This window comes from Histomonas meleagridis (assembly GCF_020186115.1).
Source record: "Histomonas meleagridis strain 2922-C6/04-10x chromosome Unknown contig_20, whole genome shotgun sequence".
In the NCBI taxonomy this organism is placed as follows: Eukaryota; Parabasalia; order Tritrichomonadida; family Dientamoebidae; genus Histomonas; species Histomonas meleagridis.
In genome coordinates, this window is record NW_027150805.1 from 2383452 (window position 1) to 2404928 (window position 21477).

Sequence of the window (21477 nt, forward strand, 5' to 3'; positions counted from 1 at the left end):
ATGATTTTTGATTCAAGTAAATTATACTCATTCATGTAATTCAGAAAATAAAAAAAATGATTCTTATGTGTTTTCTTTAAGTAGAAATTGAGAAAATAAATTTATTATTTTTGAGTTGATTTTATTATTTTCTTCATAGTTTTCAATTTCTTGTAATAACCTCAAATATATATTAAAATTATTACTATTAATCAGAAAAGATGTATATATATCATTGTGCTTTTAATGATATCATAAGACGTTGGATATTCTTTACAAAATTTGCTGATAATAAAATATGATGATTGAGCAAAATTACATATATTTAAATAGGTAACCAAAAATTTTGTCTTTGAGCGTTGTAAATGTTTCCCATTCGTTTTGAGATTTCTGATTTGTTGTTGTTGTTTGCTTTTGGTGTATTTTGCTGCCCATTAATGATGCTGATTCTAATCCGAGATCCTAAATTTTTTCATCGTGCGTTGAAATTTTTGAAAATATTAATTTCTCGACCACCGAAATTTGTTTAATCTTCCCAAGTTGGTAATATGATAATACTTTGGAATTGGCTTTAGTAAAAAGACAAATTGGGAAATTAAAGACAAAGGTCATAAATTAATAAATAAATGTACATCAATGCTTTGTATATAGAAAGTTACATAATATTTCCAACTTAATGAAGAAAGACTTTTACATAATGCACGTAAAGGAGTTAATGAAAATTTAAGATGTGGAAATAATAAAACAGATGAAACGCAAAGTTTCGATAAAAGTGACATCGAAATGGATATGAAGAAGATGCACATGATTTAAATGATCTACGTGAAATTGTACTGTAAATAATGAAACAAATAAAGAATTTAGATAAAGAACGTCGAATTCGACAAAAGATGTAACATGTATTTTGAAAGAAGTGCCGAAGAAAAATTAAAAGTGAAAAATGATGACAAGAAAGTGATGAATCATATGGACTGAATGAAATAGCAGAACATATGAAGAAGAGAAAATTGAAACAAAAAGAACAATAAAAGAAAAGTATCAAAAACGCATTCGTTTTGTTTGGAACAATCCATCCACACATTCCACCTAATAAATCAAATATTTAACATTATTATTCTTAATGAATCATCACATAATCATTATTTAATTGAATGAACCAATTATTTAATTTTTTTGCATTAGTTAATAAGAGATGCACCTTTACTTTCACTTATTTCCTTCAAGATAATTCAGGTTTTTATAACCGTTAAAATAGAACTTTTATCTCAATTTTCACTTTTTGAATTTGCCGATCATGGCGAAAAAGATTAGCCAAAATTATCAATTTAGTTTAATTTAATAGTTAAAGCGTTCATTATAAAAAAAAACTCATGCATGATCTTTGTCATGTTGTTGCCAATACTTTTCTTGTCGGATTTTTTCTTATAATGCATTTTATAATATTATCGTATTTATGTATTTACATTTTGATTTATGATTATATTTGGTATTAGGTAAAATGTTATAATGAATATCGTGAATTCGAAGTAAATTTACGATTTCTGTGTAACTGTTTTGTTGTGCAATTTGAATTGCAGTAAAATATTATTAAAATAAATCCCAAATTATTAAAACATATTACAAATTATTAAAACATATTCCAAATTATTCATATGAATATTTTTTGCATTAACATCAATTCCTTCTTTATCTAAAAGTAATTTTACGATTTCTATATTATTATTTCTAACTGCTATATGAAGTGCTGTTTCAAATTATTAAAACATATTTTAAATTATTAAAACATATATAAAATTATTAAAACATATATAAAATTATTAAAACATATTTCAAATTATTAAAACATATATAAAATTATTAAAATGAATATTTGTTGCATTAACATCAATTCCTTCTTTATCTAAAAGTAATTTTACGATTTCTATATTATTATTTCTGACTGCTATATGAAGTGCTGTTTCAAATTATTAAAACATATTTCAAATTATTAAAACATATTACAAATTATTAAAACATATATAAAATTATTAAAACATATATCAAATTATTAAAACACATTTTAAATTATTCAAATGAATAGTTTTTGCATTAACATCAATTCCTTTATCTAAAAGTAATTTTACTATTTCTATATTATTATTTTTAACTGCTATATGAAGTGCTGTTTCAAATTATTAAAACATATATCAAATTATTAAAACATATTTCAAATTATTAAAACATATTCCAAATTATTAAAACATATTCTAAATTATTAAAACATATTACAAATTATTAAAACATATATAAAATTATTAAAACATATATCAAATTATTAAAACATATATCAAATTATTAAAACATATTCCAAATCATTAAAATGGATAATTCTAGAATTAACATCAATTCCTTCTTTATCTAAAATATATTTCACAAGTTCAACATTTCCTGATTTTGATGAAAATGGCAAAATATTTTTTGGAATTCGATTATTTTGAAGGAAACATTTAACAAGATATAAATTTCCATTTCTTGCTGATTCATTTATATTATCAGCACTAACATCAATTCCTTTTTCTTCTAAAAATGTTAAAATTTCATAATTATCTTTTTGAATACAAAAACTTATCAAATATTTAGTTTTATCTTCATCTGTTTTCCGCACTGATTGTGTTTTTTCTGATTTATTCTCATAAAAATATTTAAAGATATCATTTTGATGAAACTCAATTGCTGTTTCATATGCATCTTCGAATGTTGAATGATTTTGTTCACATAAATGAATGATTTCTACATTTCCACCTGCAATTGCATATTTACCTGTATTTTCTAATTTTGCATTATTAATAAGTAAATATTTAAAACATTTAACTGATCCAAAAAATGCTGCATAATCAATTAATGTAACATTATTTTGATTAATAAATGAACATCTTTCATAAAGTGATGGTTCAATTGTTTGATTAAAATTAAAATTTGTTTGTGATGACATTTCTTGAAGTTTTTCTATTTCATCATTTCGAATGATTTTTGCAATTTCTTTTGGATTAACTCCTTCTTCAATTAATTGCTTATGAAGTGAAAAATCATTCTTTGATAGTTCTTCATAATGATCTAAAAAGTATTTTTCTATTGGATCATTTCTATTAAGCCCAAATGCTATGTGTGTTTGATTTTGATTTTCTTCTTTTGCTTTATAATGAGAAAAATATTTTGAATGAATATTTTTGGTAATATTTTTATCAATTAAATTTTGTTCAATTAGTTTCTCGAGTAAATAATATGATTCTTGTGTGTTCGTCGTAGATATACGTTTGATAAAAATTGAAATTATTTTAATGATATTTTGATTAATTTCTTCTTCTTTTGTTTGAAGTGTTTTTAAAAAATTTAAGTAAATATCGAAGACATGCTTTCGTGATGAAATTGCTTTTATAAACTATGTTACATATAATAATATTAAATGTCTCTGGAAAATTTGAATCAAAAAATCCCAATACTTTTTTAGCTGATGTCTGGAAGTTTTCTTCGGTTAAACCGAATATAGTTTTCTCAAGCTCAGTTAGAAATTTTAAGCAGGTTGATAAACGACTCAAATTTTTACCTCCTGTGTTTATGATAGTATCATCATTAGGCATGTGCTTGTTCAGCTGAACTTGAAGGAACAGATTGAATACTTATCGTCTTTTTGTAACGTTAATAAATCGTAAACTTCATAAATTACCACTTTTTGATGAAATCGACTTTTTGAATGCTACATAACCGCTGCAATGAGGTCCTCCTTCACAAAAAGTCGTCACGTAAATAAATCAAAAAGTATCCAGGACGTTTATTTATTTTTTATAACAAATAAAACAAATGTTTCAAGCATCAGTCTAATTTCAACAATGTTCAGTCCTAGGACTGATAATTAACCGTTAAAATTAATTCAAAACAGATTGGGCATCACAAAACATCAATCACTTGCTTTTGCATATCCAATGGACAATTCTTCTGAGAATTTGGAAATTATTTATCCATTCAATACAACTTACATATTCATTTGATGTTTATCTCAACATTTAATACAACTATTTTTTTTTAAATGATTTCAAATTATTAATTTAGTGCAATATTGTAAATCTCACCATTCTATACACTCAAGAATTTTTTATTTCGGAAATAGGAAAGTGCTTCATCACCAATCGTTTTCACATTTTCTCCAATAAAAACATTTTGTAATTTTTCCCAATCAATACGCCAGTTCCAATTGATGTTATTTTCTTATCAATTTTTAATAATTCAAAATAATAATAAGGAAATGAATAGTTTGAACATTGATGAAATGCCATGCAACAAAATGTTTTTACTGAATTTCTGATATCGCAAATCTACAGAAACCATTTTCCAAAATTCGTAAAAACTCTATCAGTGATATTCATGATAACATTGCGTACTTCAACACTATTCTCAACCAATGATGAAAAACCATTAGAAGTTGTAATCGTAAATGTCTTTGGAGTATTATCAAAAATTTGAAATGATGTTGTAAGAAAATAAGAAAAATAATAATAAATAAATAAATTAATTAATATTTGAATTTTATTTTGATGTGGAAAATTCTATAATACGAATTGATACAATAAATACAGCAATACACAAAATTACTTTAGATATTGGAATAAAGTTATTTGCAGTATTAAATTTTTTAAATAAATAAAGTGAACAACTTTTTATTTTATCAAATAATGGATATTGGACTAATACTACGTTTGTGATACAGAAAAAAGTGTTTTCACAAGAAAAATTTCATTTAAAATCAAAAACAAAAAAATTCAAAAATTTATCATTGATTTTACAGAATAAACCATATTCATTCTGGTAATCCATAAAATGAGAATGATTTGCTTTTTTAAAAAATCGAAAATGTGTACTAAGTGCATTACAACAATCTGATATTTGCGTGAAGACATAACACAAGTGACATTGAAATCGATGTTTACTAAATACTTAGAAATATTTTACTAAAATAATGAATAAATTTTAGCTTTGAAAAATTAATAATTTTGCAAAAATAGATTTTCCCATTGAATATCAACTTAAAATATATTAAGTTAAAGATTAATGTGCGTAAAAATTTTAAAATATCAATAATTGATTGAGAAAAATGGATCGCATCAAAATCAAAATTACATTACTTTTTATTTGTATGTATGAAAAAAAGACAATTTTTTTGTGACGCTTTTGCATTTTACTTCCTTTTTTCAAATTGGAAAGATTTTTGTTAATCTTGCTGGGATGGAATTCGGTATTGGTAAGTAGAGTTTTTCGTTTTAGTGCAATACCCATCGAGGGCCCTTTGAGTTTTTTTAAGATAATATGGGGAAATTACTATTTCACGAACTCCTTCAAATTTCTTGAAATATGGCATACCGTTACAAAAAGATAAAAGGTCATCAGCTGTAACTTCAATGTATGGTGAGTGGTACTGCTTTATAATTGTTTTAAATGCATGTAAAACCGTATCTGTGAAATTTTTATATTGGGTAAAACTTTCATCGAGAAAATCTTGGATGCCCTCTTCGTTATATTCTTCTTTTGGTTCCCATCGCAGTTTATATTCATTCTTATTTTTCTTGTAAATTGGGATTTCTATAAAAGGTTCTCCCATTTTCTTTTGGTGTCCAAAATAGCCAAAAAAAACGTTACAAGAAAAATGAACAAAACATTCCTCCTTTCAACGTTTGATAATGATAATAAAAAGAATGAAACAGAAAAAGCAAATGTAAATAAGCGTAATTATGTAAATCCTTTTTCAGAAGAATTGCATCATTCCATTCCAGATTTTAAATCATTAGGAATATTTTTAATAGAGCCAATTCCTCCAGAAACCATTTACCTTTGGACCCCATACAAGGGGAAACAAATAAATGTAATTGAGGAATTGAAAAGAAGAGGAATTGATTTTGATCTAAAACCACATTTATGGAATACAAATACAAATTTCCCATCTTTTATTGATATCAACTATTTTGATGACACAACGCTTCAGCTTTTGCATCCAAAAAAATGTCTTCAAAAATTAAAAAAGGATTTTAAGAATCAATCTGCAAAAGCTTTTCGATTCCATAAATCACGAGTTACATTTGAAGATGTTTTGAAAATCGAATATCACAAAAAATCAGGAGTTTATTCAATTGTCTACAAAGATAATCGATCAACCAAATTATCACCATTATTTGTTCTTTTTCCATTTGATGATCCTTATTATTTTGTTGACCGTATTGAGCGAGCATTTCAAATCCGCAGTTTAGAAGAATCATGGTTTCGATATTGGTTATATGTGAAGAATATTCCACGCGATGATCTTCATTCCTTAACGAATAACGACAGACAAAAACTTTTAAATTCAGTTACAACGTCACCAAAGTATAAAACCTTTATGAAAAATGGTCCTAATTATGATTTTTCCCAAAAACTTCTTGACGAAATAAATTTACAAATTCAAATTATAACAAATTCGATCATCTTTAACAATCGAATATTAACTAATCCGACACTTTATAAAGGATTATCATTACCTCTTCCACGATTACCAGGTTTAATTGAAGAAATACCAACACCTGAAATTAACATATCGACATCAATTAATACCAAAATTAAAAACATTGAAAATGTTCATTTATTCACAAATACATGGTTTGTAAATGCAATACCAATTATAGTTTCATGGTGTTTAGATATATTTAATTCATGTTTATTTAATACTATATGTCCACAATCATTAACACTTGAACAATGGCAAAAACATCAAAGGAATTATGAAAAAACAATGATATCCAAAGTTAGAGTTAAATTTATATCACAAGTATCAACAATTATTTTAGATGTTATACGGAATATAAAATTAACATATTCATTAACTGAGTTTAATAAAAATATATATCTTAAATCACCATTTGGTCGATTTATAGGACTTTGTAATCAAATAATTCAATCACATTTAGTAAGTTTTATAGAAAATAGTATTATTAAATATAAAGAATATATACAAGAAAGAAATCCAATAAAAATAGATGTAATAAATTATAAAGAAGTTATCAATAATTATAAAAATAATTCACAAAATGATCCGATTTTTATAATATATCTTGAAATAATTGATGATAAAATAGAGATACAACCAAAATTAGAACATTTCATTAATGCAATTAATGAAGAAATCGAATATTCAATTACTGCGTTTGAAGATTTCCAAAAAATTGAAACTTCAGTATTAAAAGCTATGATATGGACACCAACACCAATATATTTATTACCAAATATGGAATCAAAATGTGTTAATGACTTAAAATCATTTTTTAAAGAAATGTTTGAATATTCAACAACCAAATTAAATGAATATATATCAACATTAAATGTATTTGATGATTTAATCAAAGGAACTGCTGAAGAATTTGCAAATAATTTAAGGAAAAATAAAGCTGATTTAAGTCAAATTAAAAAATCAATTTCCGAAATATTAGAACAACAAAAAGATGTTCATTTATTATTCCCATTTAAAGTAAATCTAGGATTGTTTCAACTTGATATGAATGTAGTTCGAAAAACTTTACAAGAAAGATTAAATGAACGAAAAATTGCATTAGTTCAACTTTTATTATCAATTTCATTTGATGAAATGAAAGAAATCAAAGAAAAATATGAAAAAATTTGGAACAAATTATTTGAAGAACCTAAAACAATTGAATCACTTTTTTCTCAAAAAGAATTTATTAATGATTTAGAAATTAATTTAAAAAATATAAAAGATCAACTTTATCAAACTTTATTATATTTAGATACTGTTGAAGAAATGTTTGTGACAGTAACTGATGAACAAGATAATTTAAGATGGGAACTTATTGGGTTTGAAAAACGAATATTAAATAAATCTTCTGAAGTATCAAAGAGTTTAGAAAACAGTTTAATTAAATTACAAAAAGAATTACAATGTGATAAAATGGTTTTAAGTTCACAAATATCATCAATTATTACGTCAATTGAAAGTGTTTATACATTTAATGATATTAATCAACATGTATCATATGTTTCACGTATTAAATCAATACAATCCAAATTAGACGAAGCTATTCAAAAGGCTTCATTATATAATATGAGAGAAAAACTTTGTGGCGAAGAAATCACTGATTATTCATTATTATATTCATTAGATTTATTTAAATCTTATAAAATGTTTTGGGAAGCAATTAGTACATGGAAAATATCCATTGAAAAATGGAAGAAAAATCCATTAATACAATTTTCTGCATCTGAAGTTGAATCACAATTTGCTTATTTACAACAACAATTAACCAAATCTTGTAAAATAATTAAAGATAAAGAAATATTAAAAATTGGAGAAGATACTAAAGCTGAAATGGATTCATTTCGTAAATATTTACCTATTTTTGGTATTATGTTAAACCCTGGAATGATTGAAAAACATTGGGAACAATTAAAAGAAATTATAGGAACTGATATTACATTAAATCAAACAATTTCTTTACAAGATACTATTGATATGAATTTCCAAGATCATTTAACAGAAGCAACAAACATTTCAATTTCTGCTTCTAATGAATATAACATACGAATATCATTAGAAAAAATTAAAAATATTTGGGAAAATATGAAATTAAAAATTCATAAATATCGTGAAACTGATTGGTTAATATTAGTAGAACCGAATGATATTATTGATCAAATCGATGAAAATATGGTATCTTTACAATCAATAATATTTTCTCCTTATAAAGAACCATTTGAACAAGAAATCCAAAATTATCAAAATGGTTTACAAACAATATTAAAAGTCATTGAAAAATGGCTTGATTGTCAAGCTAAATATTTATATCTTGCGCCAATATTTTCATCTAAAGATATATGTCATCAATTACCTTCAGAAGGTATAAAATTCCAACAATTATCTGAATCATGGAATAATTGTTTAATTAAAGCAGAAGAAACTGAAAAAGTTTTCCAGTTTTGTAATGATCAAAAATTAATTGAATTCTTTAAACAAACATTAAAAGAATTCGAACATATTGAACATGCTTTAATTGAATATTTAGAAGCTAAACGAACAGCATTTCCAAGGTTTTATTTCTTATCTAACGAAGAGTTACTAAAAATATTATCACAAACTACAGAACCTTCAGCTGTTCAACCATATCTTAAACGATGTTTTAATAGTATTGGTTCAATTACATTTAATAACTCTGATTATATAACTGAAATGATATCAATTGAAGGTGAAGTTGTACCATTTAAAACACCTACAAAACTTACTGGCGCTGTAGAACATTGGATGTTAGGAGTCGAATCAGAAATGCGGAATACATTACAAAAAATAATTGAACAATCGATCGAAGATTATCCTAAAAAGAAAAGAACTGATTGGATTTATGAATGGCCTTCACAAGTACTTGTAACAGTATTCCAAATAATTTGGACATTAGAAACAGAACGAGCAATTCGAGAACAAACATTAGATAAATATCATGAAATAGTACAACAACAATTAATCGATTTAGCTAAAATGACAACATTAGAATTAACATCAATACAAAGAACTTCAATATCATCATTAATAGTAATGGAGATGCATAATAGAGATATTTTATTACAACTTAAAGAACAAAAAGTTGAACGAATTGATCAATTTGAATGGATATCACAATTACGACAATATTTTATTGATGGTTTAGTATACATTCAAATGGTTAATGCACAATTTAATTATGGTTATGAATATTTAGGAAGTACTTCTCGATTAGTTATTACCCCATTAACAGATAGATGTTATTTAACATTATTAACTGCTTTAGATATGCAAATGGGAGGTGCACCTCAAGGTCCTGCAGGCACTGGTAAAACTGAAACAACTAAAGATTTATCGAAAGTTGTAGCGAAACAATGTGTCGTCTTTAATTGTAGTGAAGGATTAGATTACTTACAAATGGGAACATTCTTTACTGGCTTATCTTCATGTGGTGCATGGGCATGTTTTGATGAATTTAATCGAATTGATATTGAAGTATTAAGTGTTATAGCACAACAAATCGCAACTATTCAAAACGCAATACAATTACATAAACATCATTTCTCATTTGAAGGAAGAGAAGTTCGATTAAATCCAACATGTGCAATATTTATTACAATGAATCCTGGTTATGCAGGTCGAACAGAATTACCAGATAATTTAAAGGCTTTATTTAGGCCTGTAGCTATGATGGTACCTGATTATTCAATGATAGCTGAAATTTTATTATATTCTTATGGATTTGAACAATCAAAACAATTAGCATTAAAGATTACTACGACATTTAGACTTTCTTCTGAACAACTTTCAAATCAATCTCATTATGATTTTGGTATGAGAGCTGTTAAAACTGTGATTAATACTGCCGGTAATTTAAAGCAAAGAGATTTAACTATGGAAGAACCTTTAATTATATTAAGAGCTTTAAAAGATGTAAATGTGCCTAAGTTTACTAGAAAGGATTTGCCTTTATTTAATAATATTATATCTGATTTGTTTCCTGATGTTAAAGAAAAGACTTTAGATTATGATTTATTAATTAATGCATTAAAGAAATCATGTGAAATTAAGAAATTAAAAGATACAAATATACAAAAAGCTATTGAATTATTCGAAACTATTACTGTTAGACATGGTGTAATGCTTGTAGGACCTGCAGGTTGTGGTAAGACTACATGTTATGAAATATTAGCTAATGCATTAAATATTTTATATGAAGATAATCAAAATAATTATTATCCTGTTAAAACTAAAATTATTAATCCAAAATCAATTACATTAGGTCAACTTTATGGAGATTTTGATATACATAGTCATGATTGGACTGATGGTTTATTAGCTGAAGCAGTACGTTTTGCTTCTCATCAACCTCCTCCAATTAGATATTGGATAATTTTAGATGGACCTGTCGATGCTTTATGGATCGAAAATTTAAATACTGTTTTAGATGATAATAAAAAACTTTGTCTTTCTTCAAGTGAAGTAATTCCTTTGACTCCAAGAATTTCTATGTTTTTTGAAGTCGAAGATTTAAAGTTTGCTTCACCTGCAACTGTTTCAAGATGTGGAATGGTATATATCGAATTAAAAGATAATGATTATGAAAGTCTTTTATATTCATGGATATTAAATCATGAAAATCAAAAAGATATTTTAGAGCCACAAATGATTAACGCATTTCAAAATTTAATAATTCCATTAATTAATAATATTAAAAAAGATTTTAAACATTGTTTACCTTATCATGAATATTCAATGTTTAATAACTTTTTACGATTATTAAATTGTTTAATTAAAGAAGAAAAAAATCTTCAATCAATAGAACCATATATAATATTTTCTATTATTTGGTCAATTGGTTCAATTATTAATACTTCTGATCGACAAAAGTTTGATGAGATTTTTCGGAAATTAATTCTAAAGAATGAAATGAATTTTCCAACAGAAGAAACAGTTTATGATTATTGTTATGCTGAAAAGAAATGGGTTAAATGGAATGATATAATTGATAAAAATATTGATATACAAACAACATCAGAAATCATTGTTCCAACTATAGAAACTACACGTCATATATGGATAATTAATAAATTAATTAAAAATGATATTCCTATTTTAATTAGTGGCGTTACAGGATCAGGTAAAACAATAACATTAAAAAAATATTTAGAAAATGAAACAAAAATCATTTCAAATCTTTTGACTTTTTCTGCTCAAACTACTGCTAATAATATTCAAGATTTCATCGATAGTAAATTCGATCGAAGATCTCAAAATATTTGTGGTCCATCTATAGGTTATCAAGCTATTATACTTGTCGATGATATTAATATGCCAAGAAAAGAAAAATTCGGCGCACAGCCACCAATAGAATTACTTAGACAATTTCTTTCACAAAAAGGTTGGTATGATCGAAAGAAACGAACATTTAAACAATTTATAGATGTTCAATTAATTGGTTTAATGAGAAATCCAGAAGGACCAGAACAAACGCCATCGCAACGATTTTTAAGACATTTTCATCAAATTATATTTCCAGAAGTATCGAAAGAATCAATGAAATTAATATTTACAACTATATTAACAAAATATTTTAATGGAGTTTCGAATGATATTATTGAACCACTTATAAATGTATCGATTAGTATGTATCAAACTATTTGTGAAAAATTATTACCAACGCCTTCATGTGTACATTATACATTTAATTTAAGAGATATTTCTCAATTAATTCATGGAATTACTTCAATTGATCAAAGTCAATTAACAGAGAAAAATAATATTTTAAGGATTTGGTTTCATGAATCTATACGTATATATCATGATCGATTAATTAATGATGAAAATAGAGAATGGTTTATGCGATTATTAAAAAGATCTTTATATGAAACATTTAATATTCGACATTTTCAATTATCATCTATAGAACCATTAATTTATGCTGATTTTGGTATTGATGATACTAAGAAATATCAACAAGTTATAGATATAGAGAAATTTACACAAATATGTAAAAGTCATTTAGAAGATTATAATTCTTCACATTCCATTAAATTAGATTTATGTTTATTCTCTGAAGCTATTCAACATTTAGCAAGAATTTGTAGAATTATTAGAGAACCAGGTCGAAATGGATTATTATTAGGTGTTGGAGGTAGTGGTAGACAATCATTAACTAAATTAGCGACTTATATTTGTGGTATAAACTTATTTCAACCTGAAGTTACACGTACTTATTCTAGAACAGAATGGAAAAATGATTTAAAGAATTTGTTATTTTCTTGTGGGTTAAATAAGAAAGAAACTGTTTTTTTGATATCAGAAACTCAATTAATTGATGAATCATTCTTCGAAGATATTAATTGTTTATTAAATTCTGGTGATCCTCCTTCTTTATTTGATGATGAAGATATCGAGAAAATTATTAATGAAACTTCTAATTTAGCAAAATCTCTTGGTATAATTCCGACTCGTTCTTCGATTTATAATTTATTTATTTCACAAGTTAAACGTTATTTACATATAATGATTGTGTTGTCTCCAATCGGTTCTACTTTTAGAAGAAGAGTTCGAATGTTTCCTTCATTGATTTCTTGTTGTACTATTGATTGGTTTTCTGAATGGCCTTATGAAGCATTACAAATTGTAGCAACGCAAATTATTGGAAATGAATTTTCTTCATTTTGTGCTAAAGCTCATATAATAGTTAATGAATATTGTACAAAATTCTTTAATGAAATGAAAAGAAGAAATTATGTAACACCTTCAACATTTTTATCATTTTTAAATCTAATTAAATATTTAGGTTATAATATTAAAAATAAACATGAAAAAACTTCATTAACTATATCGACAGGTTTACAAAAAATGACTGAAGCAAGTGAAGAAATTATAATATTAGAAAAGAATATTCATGAAATGCAACCTATACTTGAACAAATGAAAGAAGACACTAAGAAAACATTAGCAGAATTAGTTGAAGATCAACGTCGAGCATCAATAACACAAGAAAAAGTATCAAAAGCTACAAAAGAAGCAGAAGAACAATCAGAATTAGCGCAACAATTAAAAGCTGATGCACAAGCAGATTTAGATAAAGTAATGCCACAACTTGAAAAAGCATTAGCTGCATTAGATACATTATCTAGAAGTCAAGTAGCCGAATTACGTGGTGCATCAGTCCAAACTACTTCAATGAAATTAATAGCAACTGCTTTATGTATAATATTTGATGAACCTCCGAAAAGAATTCCAGGACCTATACCTGGAACTCGTGTCGATGATTATTGGGAACCAGCAAAAGTAATTTTAGCTGATCCTCGATTTTTATTACGTGTAAAAGAATGGACTTCGATAAACAAAGATAAAATAAGTGAAGAAAAGATTCATAAGTTATTGCCTATTTTAGAAGATCCTGAATTTGATCCTCAAGTAATGGAAAAGAAATCTCAAGCTGCAACTGCTTTATGTATGTGGGTACATGCATTAAAACTATATCATGATGTAAATATAATTGTTGAACCTAAACGACAAAAACTAAAAATTGCTGAAGAAAATTATCAAGAAGCATTAAAAGCTGTTGAAGAAGTTAAAAGTCAACTTAAAGAAATCGAAGATAATATTCAATCATTAATCCAAAAACATGAAGAATCGGATAAAAAACTTCAAGAATTAAAAGACAAAAAATCAAAATGTAAATTAAGACTTGAACGTGCAGGAATTTTAACAACTTCTTTAGAAACTGAACGAGAAAATTGGAAAAATATGTTGTTAGATCTTGAACAACAAAAAGATAAATTAGATGGAGATATATTAATATCCGCTGCTTCCGTTGCATATCTTGGTCCATTTACAAATGATTTCCGTAATAAAATCATTGATTTATGGTCAAAAGAATTAAATAATTTAGGAATTAAAAGAACTCAAAATGCAACAATATCAAAGATTTTAGGTGATCCATTAAATATATTACAATGGAATTTAAAGTCTTTACCTAGAGATGATTTAAGTATTGAAAACGCGATAATATTAACTGAATGTTATCGATGGCCTTTAATTATTGATCCACAAAATCAAGCGTCAACATTTCTAAAAAATATTTATTCTAATTTAGTAATATTAAGAACTAAAGAAAAATCATTTATTCGATCATTAGAAAATGCAATTCAATTTGGTAAAATAGTTTTAATCGAAGGAATTGATGAAGAAATTGATCCCGTTTTAGATCCTTTATTAATGATAAATATATATGATAAACCATCACAAATTAAAATCGAACATTCGATTTCATTAAATCAAAACTTTAAACTTTTCATGATAACTACAAATCCAAATCCTATATTTTCACCAGAAACATTAGCAAAAGTTACATTAATTAACTTTACTATAACACAAAACGCATTAACTGATCAATTATTAGCTTTAGTTGTTGCTAAAGAGAAATCGAATTTAGAGAAAGAAAAAGAACAATTAGTTATAAGTAATGCAACAATGAAAAGACAAGTATTAGAAATCCAAAACACGATTTTACGATTATTACAAGAATCAAGTGGTGATATACTTGATGATGTCCAACTAATTGATACATTATCTGAATCGAATAAAACTTATAAAGTATTATGTGAACAAATGAATCAATCAGAAGAAACTGAAAAACAAATCGATTTAAGTCGTAAAGAATATACATCTGTAGCTATTCGAAGTAGTTTATTATATTTCTGTATTATCGACTTATGTCATATCGAACCAATGTATCAATATTCATTAAGTTGGTATACACAATTAATATCAAAGTTAATATCACAAGCGCCACGTTCGAATACATTAAAAGAAAGATTAAAAAGTTTAATAGATTTCATTACACTTAAAGTGTTTAAGAATATATCGAATTCATTGTTTAATAAGCATCAATTAATGTTCGCATTTTTAATATCAATTCGAATTGCTTTACAAAATAATAAAATTAATAATAACGAATGGAAATATTTATTAACAGGTACAACTGATACTAATGAAGAAATTCCTCCAAATAAACAAATAGGGAAAATATCGGATTCGATGTGGGCAGAATTGTTTCATCTTTCTCATTTGAAAGGTTTAAATGGTTTTAATGATTATATTATAAATAACTTTAAATATGTTCAACAAATTAAAAATATTTTTACTGATAAAATCGGCGGAAAATTCGATTCAAAATTAAATATTTATCGAAGATTATGTATAGCTAGAGTATTAAGACCTGATTCTTTAATTGATGGATTTATTCAAGTAATTAAAGAGGAATTAGGTGACGAATTCCTTGAGTCAGAACCAATCGATATAAATAACGCATTTCAAGATTCCGGGCCTTTGGTCCCAATTATCTTCATATTAAATAGTGGAACTGACCCTGCTCAAGATATACAAAATTTTGCCGCTCAACAAGGATATTTGGAAAAATTAAGAATTATCTCATTGGGTCAAGGCCAAGGTGAAAAAGCTTCAGAATTGATCGAGTTTGGAAAAACTGAAGGATTTTGGATACTTTTACAGAATTGTCATTTGGCTATTTCATGGATGTCAAAACTTGAAGAAATTATACAAAACCTTCATGAAGTACACCCTGACTTTAGGCTATGGTTGACATCAATGCCTTCTTCACAGTTTCCTATTTCGATATTACAAAATGGTATTAAAATTACTACTGAACCTCCACAAGGCTTAAAATCGACTTTGAAAGAACTATTCATAAATTATGGACAGAAAATACTGAAACAATGTCCACGAGAGAATGAATTTAAATCCATATTTTATAGTTTATGTTTTCTACATGCAGTACTTTTAGGCCGACGTAAATATGGTTCATTAGGTTGGAATAATTATTATGAATGGACTAAAGGTGATTTAGATATTTGCAGAAAACAATTAAATTTATTTCTAACGAATTTGGATAAGAACGATGAAATTCCATTCAAAACTTTGTGTTTTCTGACAAGTGAAATCAACTATGGAGGGAGAGTTACTGATGATTTAGATCGTAGGACATTATTAACAATTTGTAAAGATTTTTATAAGCCAGAAGTATTAGATGAAGGTTATACTATAGCTCCTGGTTATACTACACCTCCACCTTCTAATTTACAAGAATATCTTAACGAAATTTCTAAATATCCGATAAACGACTCACCTGAATTATTTGGATTAAATCAAAATGCTGATTTAACATTAAAACAAACACTTTCTTTTGGTATACTAAATGACATCTTATTGACATTACCTCATGGAATTTCATTACGGAAAGATTCTAACAATTCTATGATACAATTAGTTAATTCTTTACTAAGAAAAGTTCCTCAACAACTTGACTTAAAAATTATTAATCAAAAATATCCATCTGTTTATGAAGAGTCAATGAACACTGTTTTGCAACAAGAAGCAGTGCGTTATAATGAGCTCCTTAAATTAATCAAATCTTCTTTGAAATTGTTAATAAAAGCTATGAAAGGTTTAATCGTATTTACTAATGAAATTGAAGAAATGTCAATTTCGTTGGATCAAAACTCAGTGCCTTCGAGCTGGCAAGCAATTTCATACCCATCACTAAAGCCATTGAACTCGTGGTTTAATGATTTGAATGAAAGAATCAGATTCTTAAAAGATTGGATTGACTTTGGTCAGCCGAAAGCGTTTTGGATAAGCGGATTTTTCTTTCCACAAGCATTTTTAACTGGAACGAAACAAAATTTTGCACGAAAATATAAAATTCCAATTGATGAAGTATCATTCGATTTCCAAATTCTTGATAAAAATTATCAAAGAATACTTAAGCCTCCTGCAGATGGTGTATATATTTATGGGCTATATTTGGAAGCGGCATGTTATAATGTAAAAGAGAAAAAATTAATTGATCCTCCTCAAAGACAACAAACAATGGAAATGCCAGTGATTTGGTTAAAGCCTGTGCAAAATAGAACAAGCCCAACTTCTGGTGTTTATAGATGTCCAGTTTATAAAGTTGGAACAAGAAAAGGCGTGCTAACAACTACAGGACATTCTTCAAATTATGTATTAACAGTAGAATTGCCAATAGATAATGATGAAGAATTTTGGATTAAGAGAGGTGTAGCATTGTTATGCTCATTACCGCGGTAAAATAAAAAATAGACTTGTGTGTAAACTATTTAAAATTCTGAGTAGATAGCAACCGTAATTTGCATTAAAATTTCTATTTAAGAACGATCAAAAAGATGTTCTTTTTTGCAACTCCAACCGATACACAGAAATTTCACTTAACAAATGATAATTTTCTCGTTTTTGGCTGTTCATTATATTACGTTTGATATATATGGGACACTCCTCAACATTAGTACAAAGAACCAACTGATTAAAAAAATTGCAACTGAAAATGGATTGGATCCAGAATTTGCTTTAGCAACATATTCACAATCAGAAGATCTTGCTGTTCAAGGTGAAGGATATGCAGATTGGGATCAAAAACTTAAGAAAGCACTTTTCTTGACTGATTTAAATCTAAATTCTGATTGTTTCGAAAAAAGTTATGATAGCTTAATTCAAACATATAAAAATTACGAGCCATTCCCAGAAGTCATTGATGCTTTAAAGGAAATGAAAAAGAGAGGATATACACTTGTTGCCATGTCAAATTCAGTAACCTCACTCATGAATGTCAACCGAAAAGCTCTTGGTGATGTCCTTGATATGGCCATATTAGCTGATGAGTCCAAAGCTTTCAAACCAAACCTCAAATTTTTCAAATATGTAATTTATCAAAAGAAGTGTGAATAGAAATGTTTGATTGAGCACATTTTTAATGATTAAGCTTGTTCTAAAGGAGGAAGAAATTCAAGAGCTTCAGTGAGATTAGATACTACATGATATGGTTCGAAACGAGAGGAAACACCCTCATTTGCACGATTAACCCAAATCCTATTCCAACCCATCTGAGTAGCAGGAAATATATCTGCCCATATGCCTTGAGCAATGTGTGTGTGATTAACATGATCAAAATCAAGTTTTTCATGAACATATTTGAAGAATTGCAATTGTGGCTTGTAGGCTTTAGTCTCATCAGCTAAATATGCAATATCAAATAAGTTGCCAAGTGCTTTTCTATTATTGTCCATGATTGATTTCATGCTATTTGACATAATGACAATAGAATATCCGCGATTCTTGATTTCACTAAGAGCTTCAATAACCTCAGGGAATGGCTTGAGGTTATTATAGGCATTAATAACACGATCATATGATTTTACAAAACAATTTGTATTTAAGAAAATATCTGTCCAGAAGAGTGCATTCTTAATTTTGGAATCTAAGTCCACGTATTCTTCACCATACAAAACTTTATATTCGCATGAAGTATACATGTTGGAAGCAGCTTGAGGATTCACACCATTCTCATTTGCAATTTCCTTGATGCAATCAGAAATTGAAGACATATTAAGAAGGGTTCCATAAACATCGAATGTAACATAATGAATCGAAAGAATAGTGAAAATTATCATGAAAATGATGAAGTTTAATTTTGTTTGAGGATGGCTAACCGACTTCTTTTCAATTACATGCAAACAAATTATTGAATAGCCCAAGCATTGAAAAAACAATATCGACCGTTAAGTTTCCGATCCGTTGATTAAGGCTATCGTTGAACCACCGTTTATTTATTTGTGTTAATTATTGAATTATGTATTTAATTTCAAATGTGTTGAAGATTTGGCATTTTTTTATTCGTTTTTATCTGGGCTTTTATCTTATTTTGACCCATTAAATAGTTTTTTTTCAAGCAAGAGGTGTCTATGTAGCAAAAAGCCTCATCCCCAACTTCGTCAAATACATTTTCCATTAAAACCAAACAAAATCAGATTCAAACAAGTTTCATATTCATCTAATTCTCATTTTTAACTTCAATACATTTAAAACAAGTCAATTCCACAAAAACACGTTAAATACAATATTTCTGATATATTTAAAAAGTGTGAATGATGAAACAAATAGTTGGGGGTTATATTACTTTTGAATCAAAAATCGGGTACAATGAAATAATTTATGATTTCTTAAATGATGAAAGGTTCGCAAATTTGATAAGAATGAACAAAAATATTTCCTATGAATGAGAAAAAAGATACAAAAATTAAATCTATTAATGTATGTTATGAACATTTCAAATGAATTAATAGTTAAAATTATATTCAATTAAGTTTTTTACTAGTAATTATATAATTTATCTTAAACAAAATTTTGGATGGTCACCTCTTCAAATTGAAATATTTTAATGAGTTCTTCCTTAACACTACTGTTAACAGAAAACACAAACTTAGCAAAAATATTGAATAAGTTCTGCCAACCAGACATTATATCACATGGTACAGATACTAATTGCCTTTCTATTTTAAAGAAATAAAAGAAATACAATGCGAATTTATGTTTGCATTCTCCCAAAATTGTAACCAGAATGTTATACATCGCCAAATAAAATTCTTCGTCATCGTTTATTACACGAAATCTTTTTTCAAGCATAAAAATAAATTTCGGGATTTCAATAAATATAACACGATTCGAATTAGAATTAAGGATATTCTTCATATATATTTGTAATTTTTGAATCGTTTCTTCACCTAAATATAATTTCTCTTGATTATTTATTAAATACATCACAAAATTATCATATATTACTGAATCTTGTGGAACATTTTTTGGATCATTTAAGAAAATCCAAAAATTCATTTTGTCACTTGTATAAGGTGCTAATATGGATTTAAAATTACCTTCAATATTAATTCTTTCGTAGAAAAATGGATTAATTTTATATAAATTTTGTTGTGAAGATTCAATATATTTCTTGATTTCTTGAGTGCAATCATAAATTGCAATTGCTACTTCATATTCATTAAGTCTTTTAATATATTTATTAGCAAGTTTTTTCAATAAATATATGCGATACTCAATGTCTTTATCATCCTTTAAACTTGCAAAATGTTCCATGAAATAATTATATGGATTTGTAGCACAATCTGATTGAAGAAATAGTTTTTTAAAACAATATTCATAACCTTCCTTTTTAACAATGTCAAACATTTTTGGTGTATCAAATATAAAATTTTTTTTATAATTTCGTATTAACATTTTATCATTCATTTTAAATATATTAAAAAGTTGATTCTCATATATAATACCATCCATTTCAATATCATTAAAATAATCTTCATGATCAATGTTAGGAATAATTTCATATAAAAGTTTTACTTCATATAATGTCGCAAAAAATGATAAATATGTTGAAGGTATTTTAAACAAAATAAAAAAGGAAAAGCTGCCATATATTTCAAAAAATGTTTGTCGAGTGACTTTTGGTTTTGTGAATGAACCCAGAAGAACTAAAAATGAAGGGCTTTTTTTGTTTTTCGATACAAAAGTTAACGTATATATTAACATCTCATCATAATTACGAATTTGAAGTTGTGGAATAAGAAGTGTATAAATAAATGTAAGTGAAAAAAATTCTTCATTTGTTGCATAACAATTTTGTGCAAGTTTGAAATGTTCTTTGGTTAAAAAAGTACATGCATATTGAATGGAAAGAATCAAGTTATGAAATGCCATCATCGGTGTTAATTTTCGGTCTAGTGAAAATGTAAGTTCATCATATTTTTCAAACAATGAAGTTAAAAACATTGGATATGACTCATAGAATGAGCTTATAAAATGACAAGCAATGTGTGGCTTGAGAGAAATCATGGATTTCACTACTTTTAAACAATTGATTAATACTTCTGGGAAAGTAAAATAACAAAAAAATGATGGGAATGTAACATGTGCAAATAAAAATAAGTCAGCTGTTAAACCAGTGAAATGATTATTAATATTGACAATAAAATCAGAAACATGTTCACCAAACAACAAATTTTTTATACAATCCGTGATCACTTGATATGAGTTATGTTTGCTAATAGGGAATT

At 26.5% G+C, this 21477-nt stretch overlaps 4 protein-coding genes across 4 annotated transcripts; 3 read left to right on the forward strand and 1 right to left on the reverse strand.

Annotated features, from left to right (window-relative positions):
* Positions 1-9214: 9214 nt before the first annotated feature.
* On the forward strand, positions 9215-11963 carry GO595_003264 (Dynein heavy chain family protein; the record flags this gene model as incomplete). The annotated part of the gene is made up of 2 exons (XM_067916265.1): positions 9215-11092; positions 11922-11963. 2 exons carry the CDS (start codon positions 9215-9217, stop codon positions 11961-11963), a joined length of 1920 nt encoding a protein of 639 aa, XP_067777065.1.
* Positions 11964-13387: 1424 nt separating this feature from the next.
* On the forward strand, positions 13388-17650 carry GO595_003265 (dynein heavy chain 1, axonemal; the record flags this gene model as incomplete). The annotated part of the gene is made up of 2 exons (XM_067916266.1): positions 13388-15221; positions 15744-17650. 2 exons carry the CDS (start codon positions 13388-13390, stop codon positions 17648-17650), a joined length of 3741 nt encoding a protein of 1246 aa, XP_067777066.1.
* A 144-nt stretch (positions 17651-17794) lies between these two features.
* Positions 17795-18304, forward strand: GO595_003266 (HAD family hydrolase; the record flags this gene model as incomplete). The annotated part of the gene is made up of 1 exon (XM_067916268.1): positions 17795-18304. The coding sequence occupies one exon, from the start codon at positions 17795-17797 to the stop codon at positions 18302-18304; it is 510 nt and encodes a 169-aa protein (XP_067777067.1).
* A 29-nt stretch (positions 18305-18333) lies between these two features.
* On the reverse strand, positions 18334-19026 carry GO595_003267 (HAD family hydrolase; the record flags this gene model as incomplete). The annotated part of the gene is made up of 1 exon (XM_067916269.1): positions 18334-19026. The coding sequence occupies one exon, from the start codon at positions 19024-19026 to the stop codon at positions 18334-18336; it is 693 nt and encodes a 230-aa protein (XP_067777068.1).
* Positions 19027-21477: the final 2451 nt, after the last annotated feature.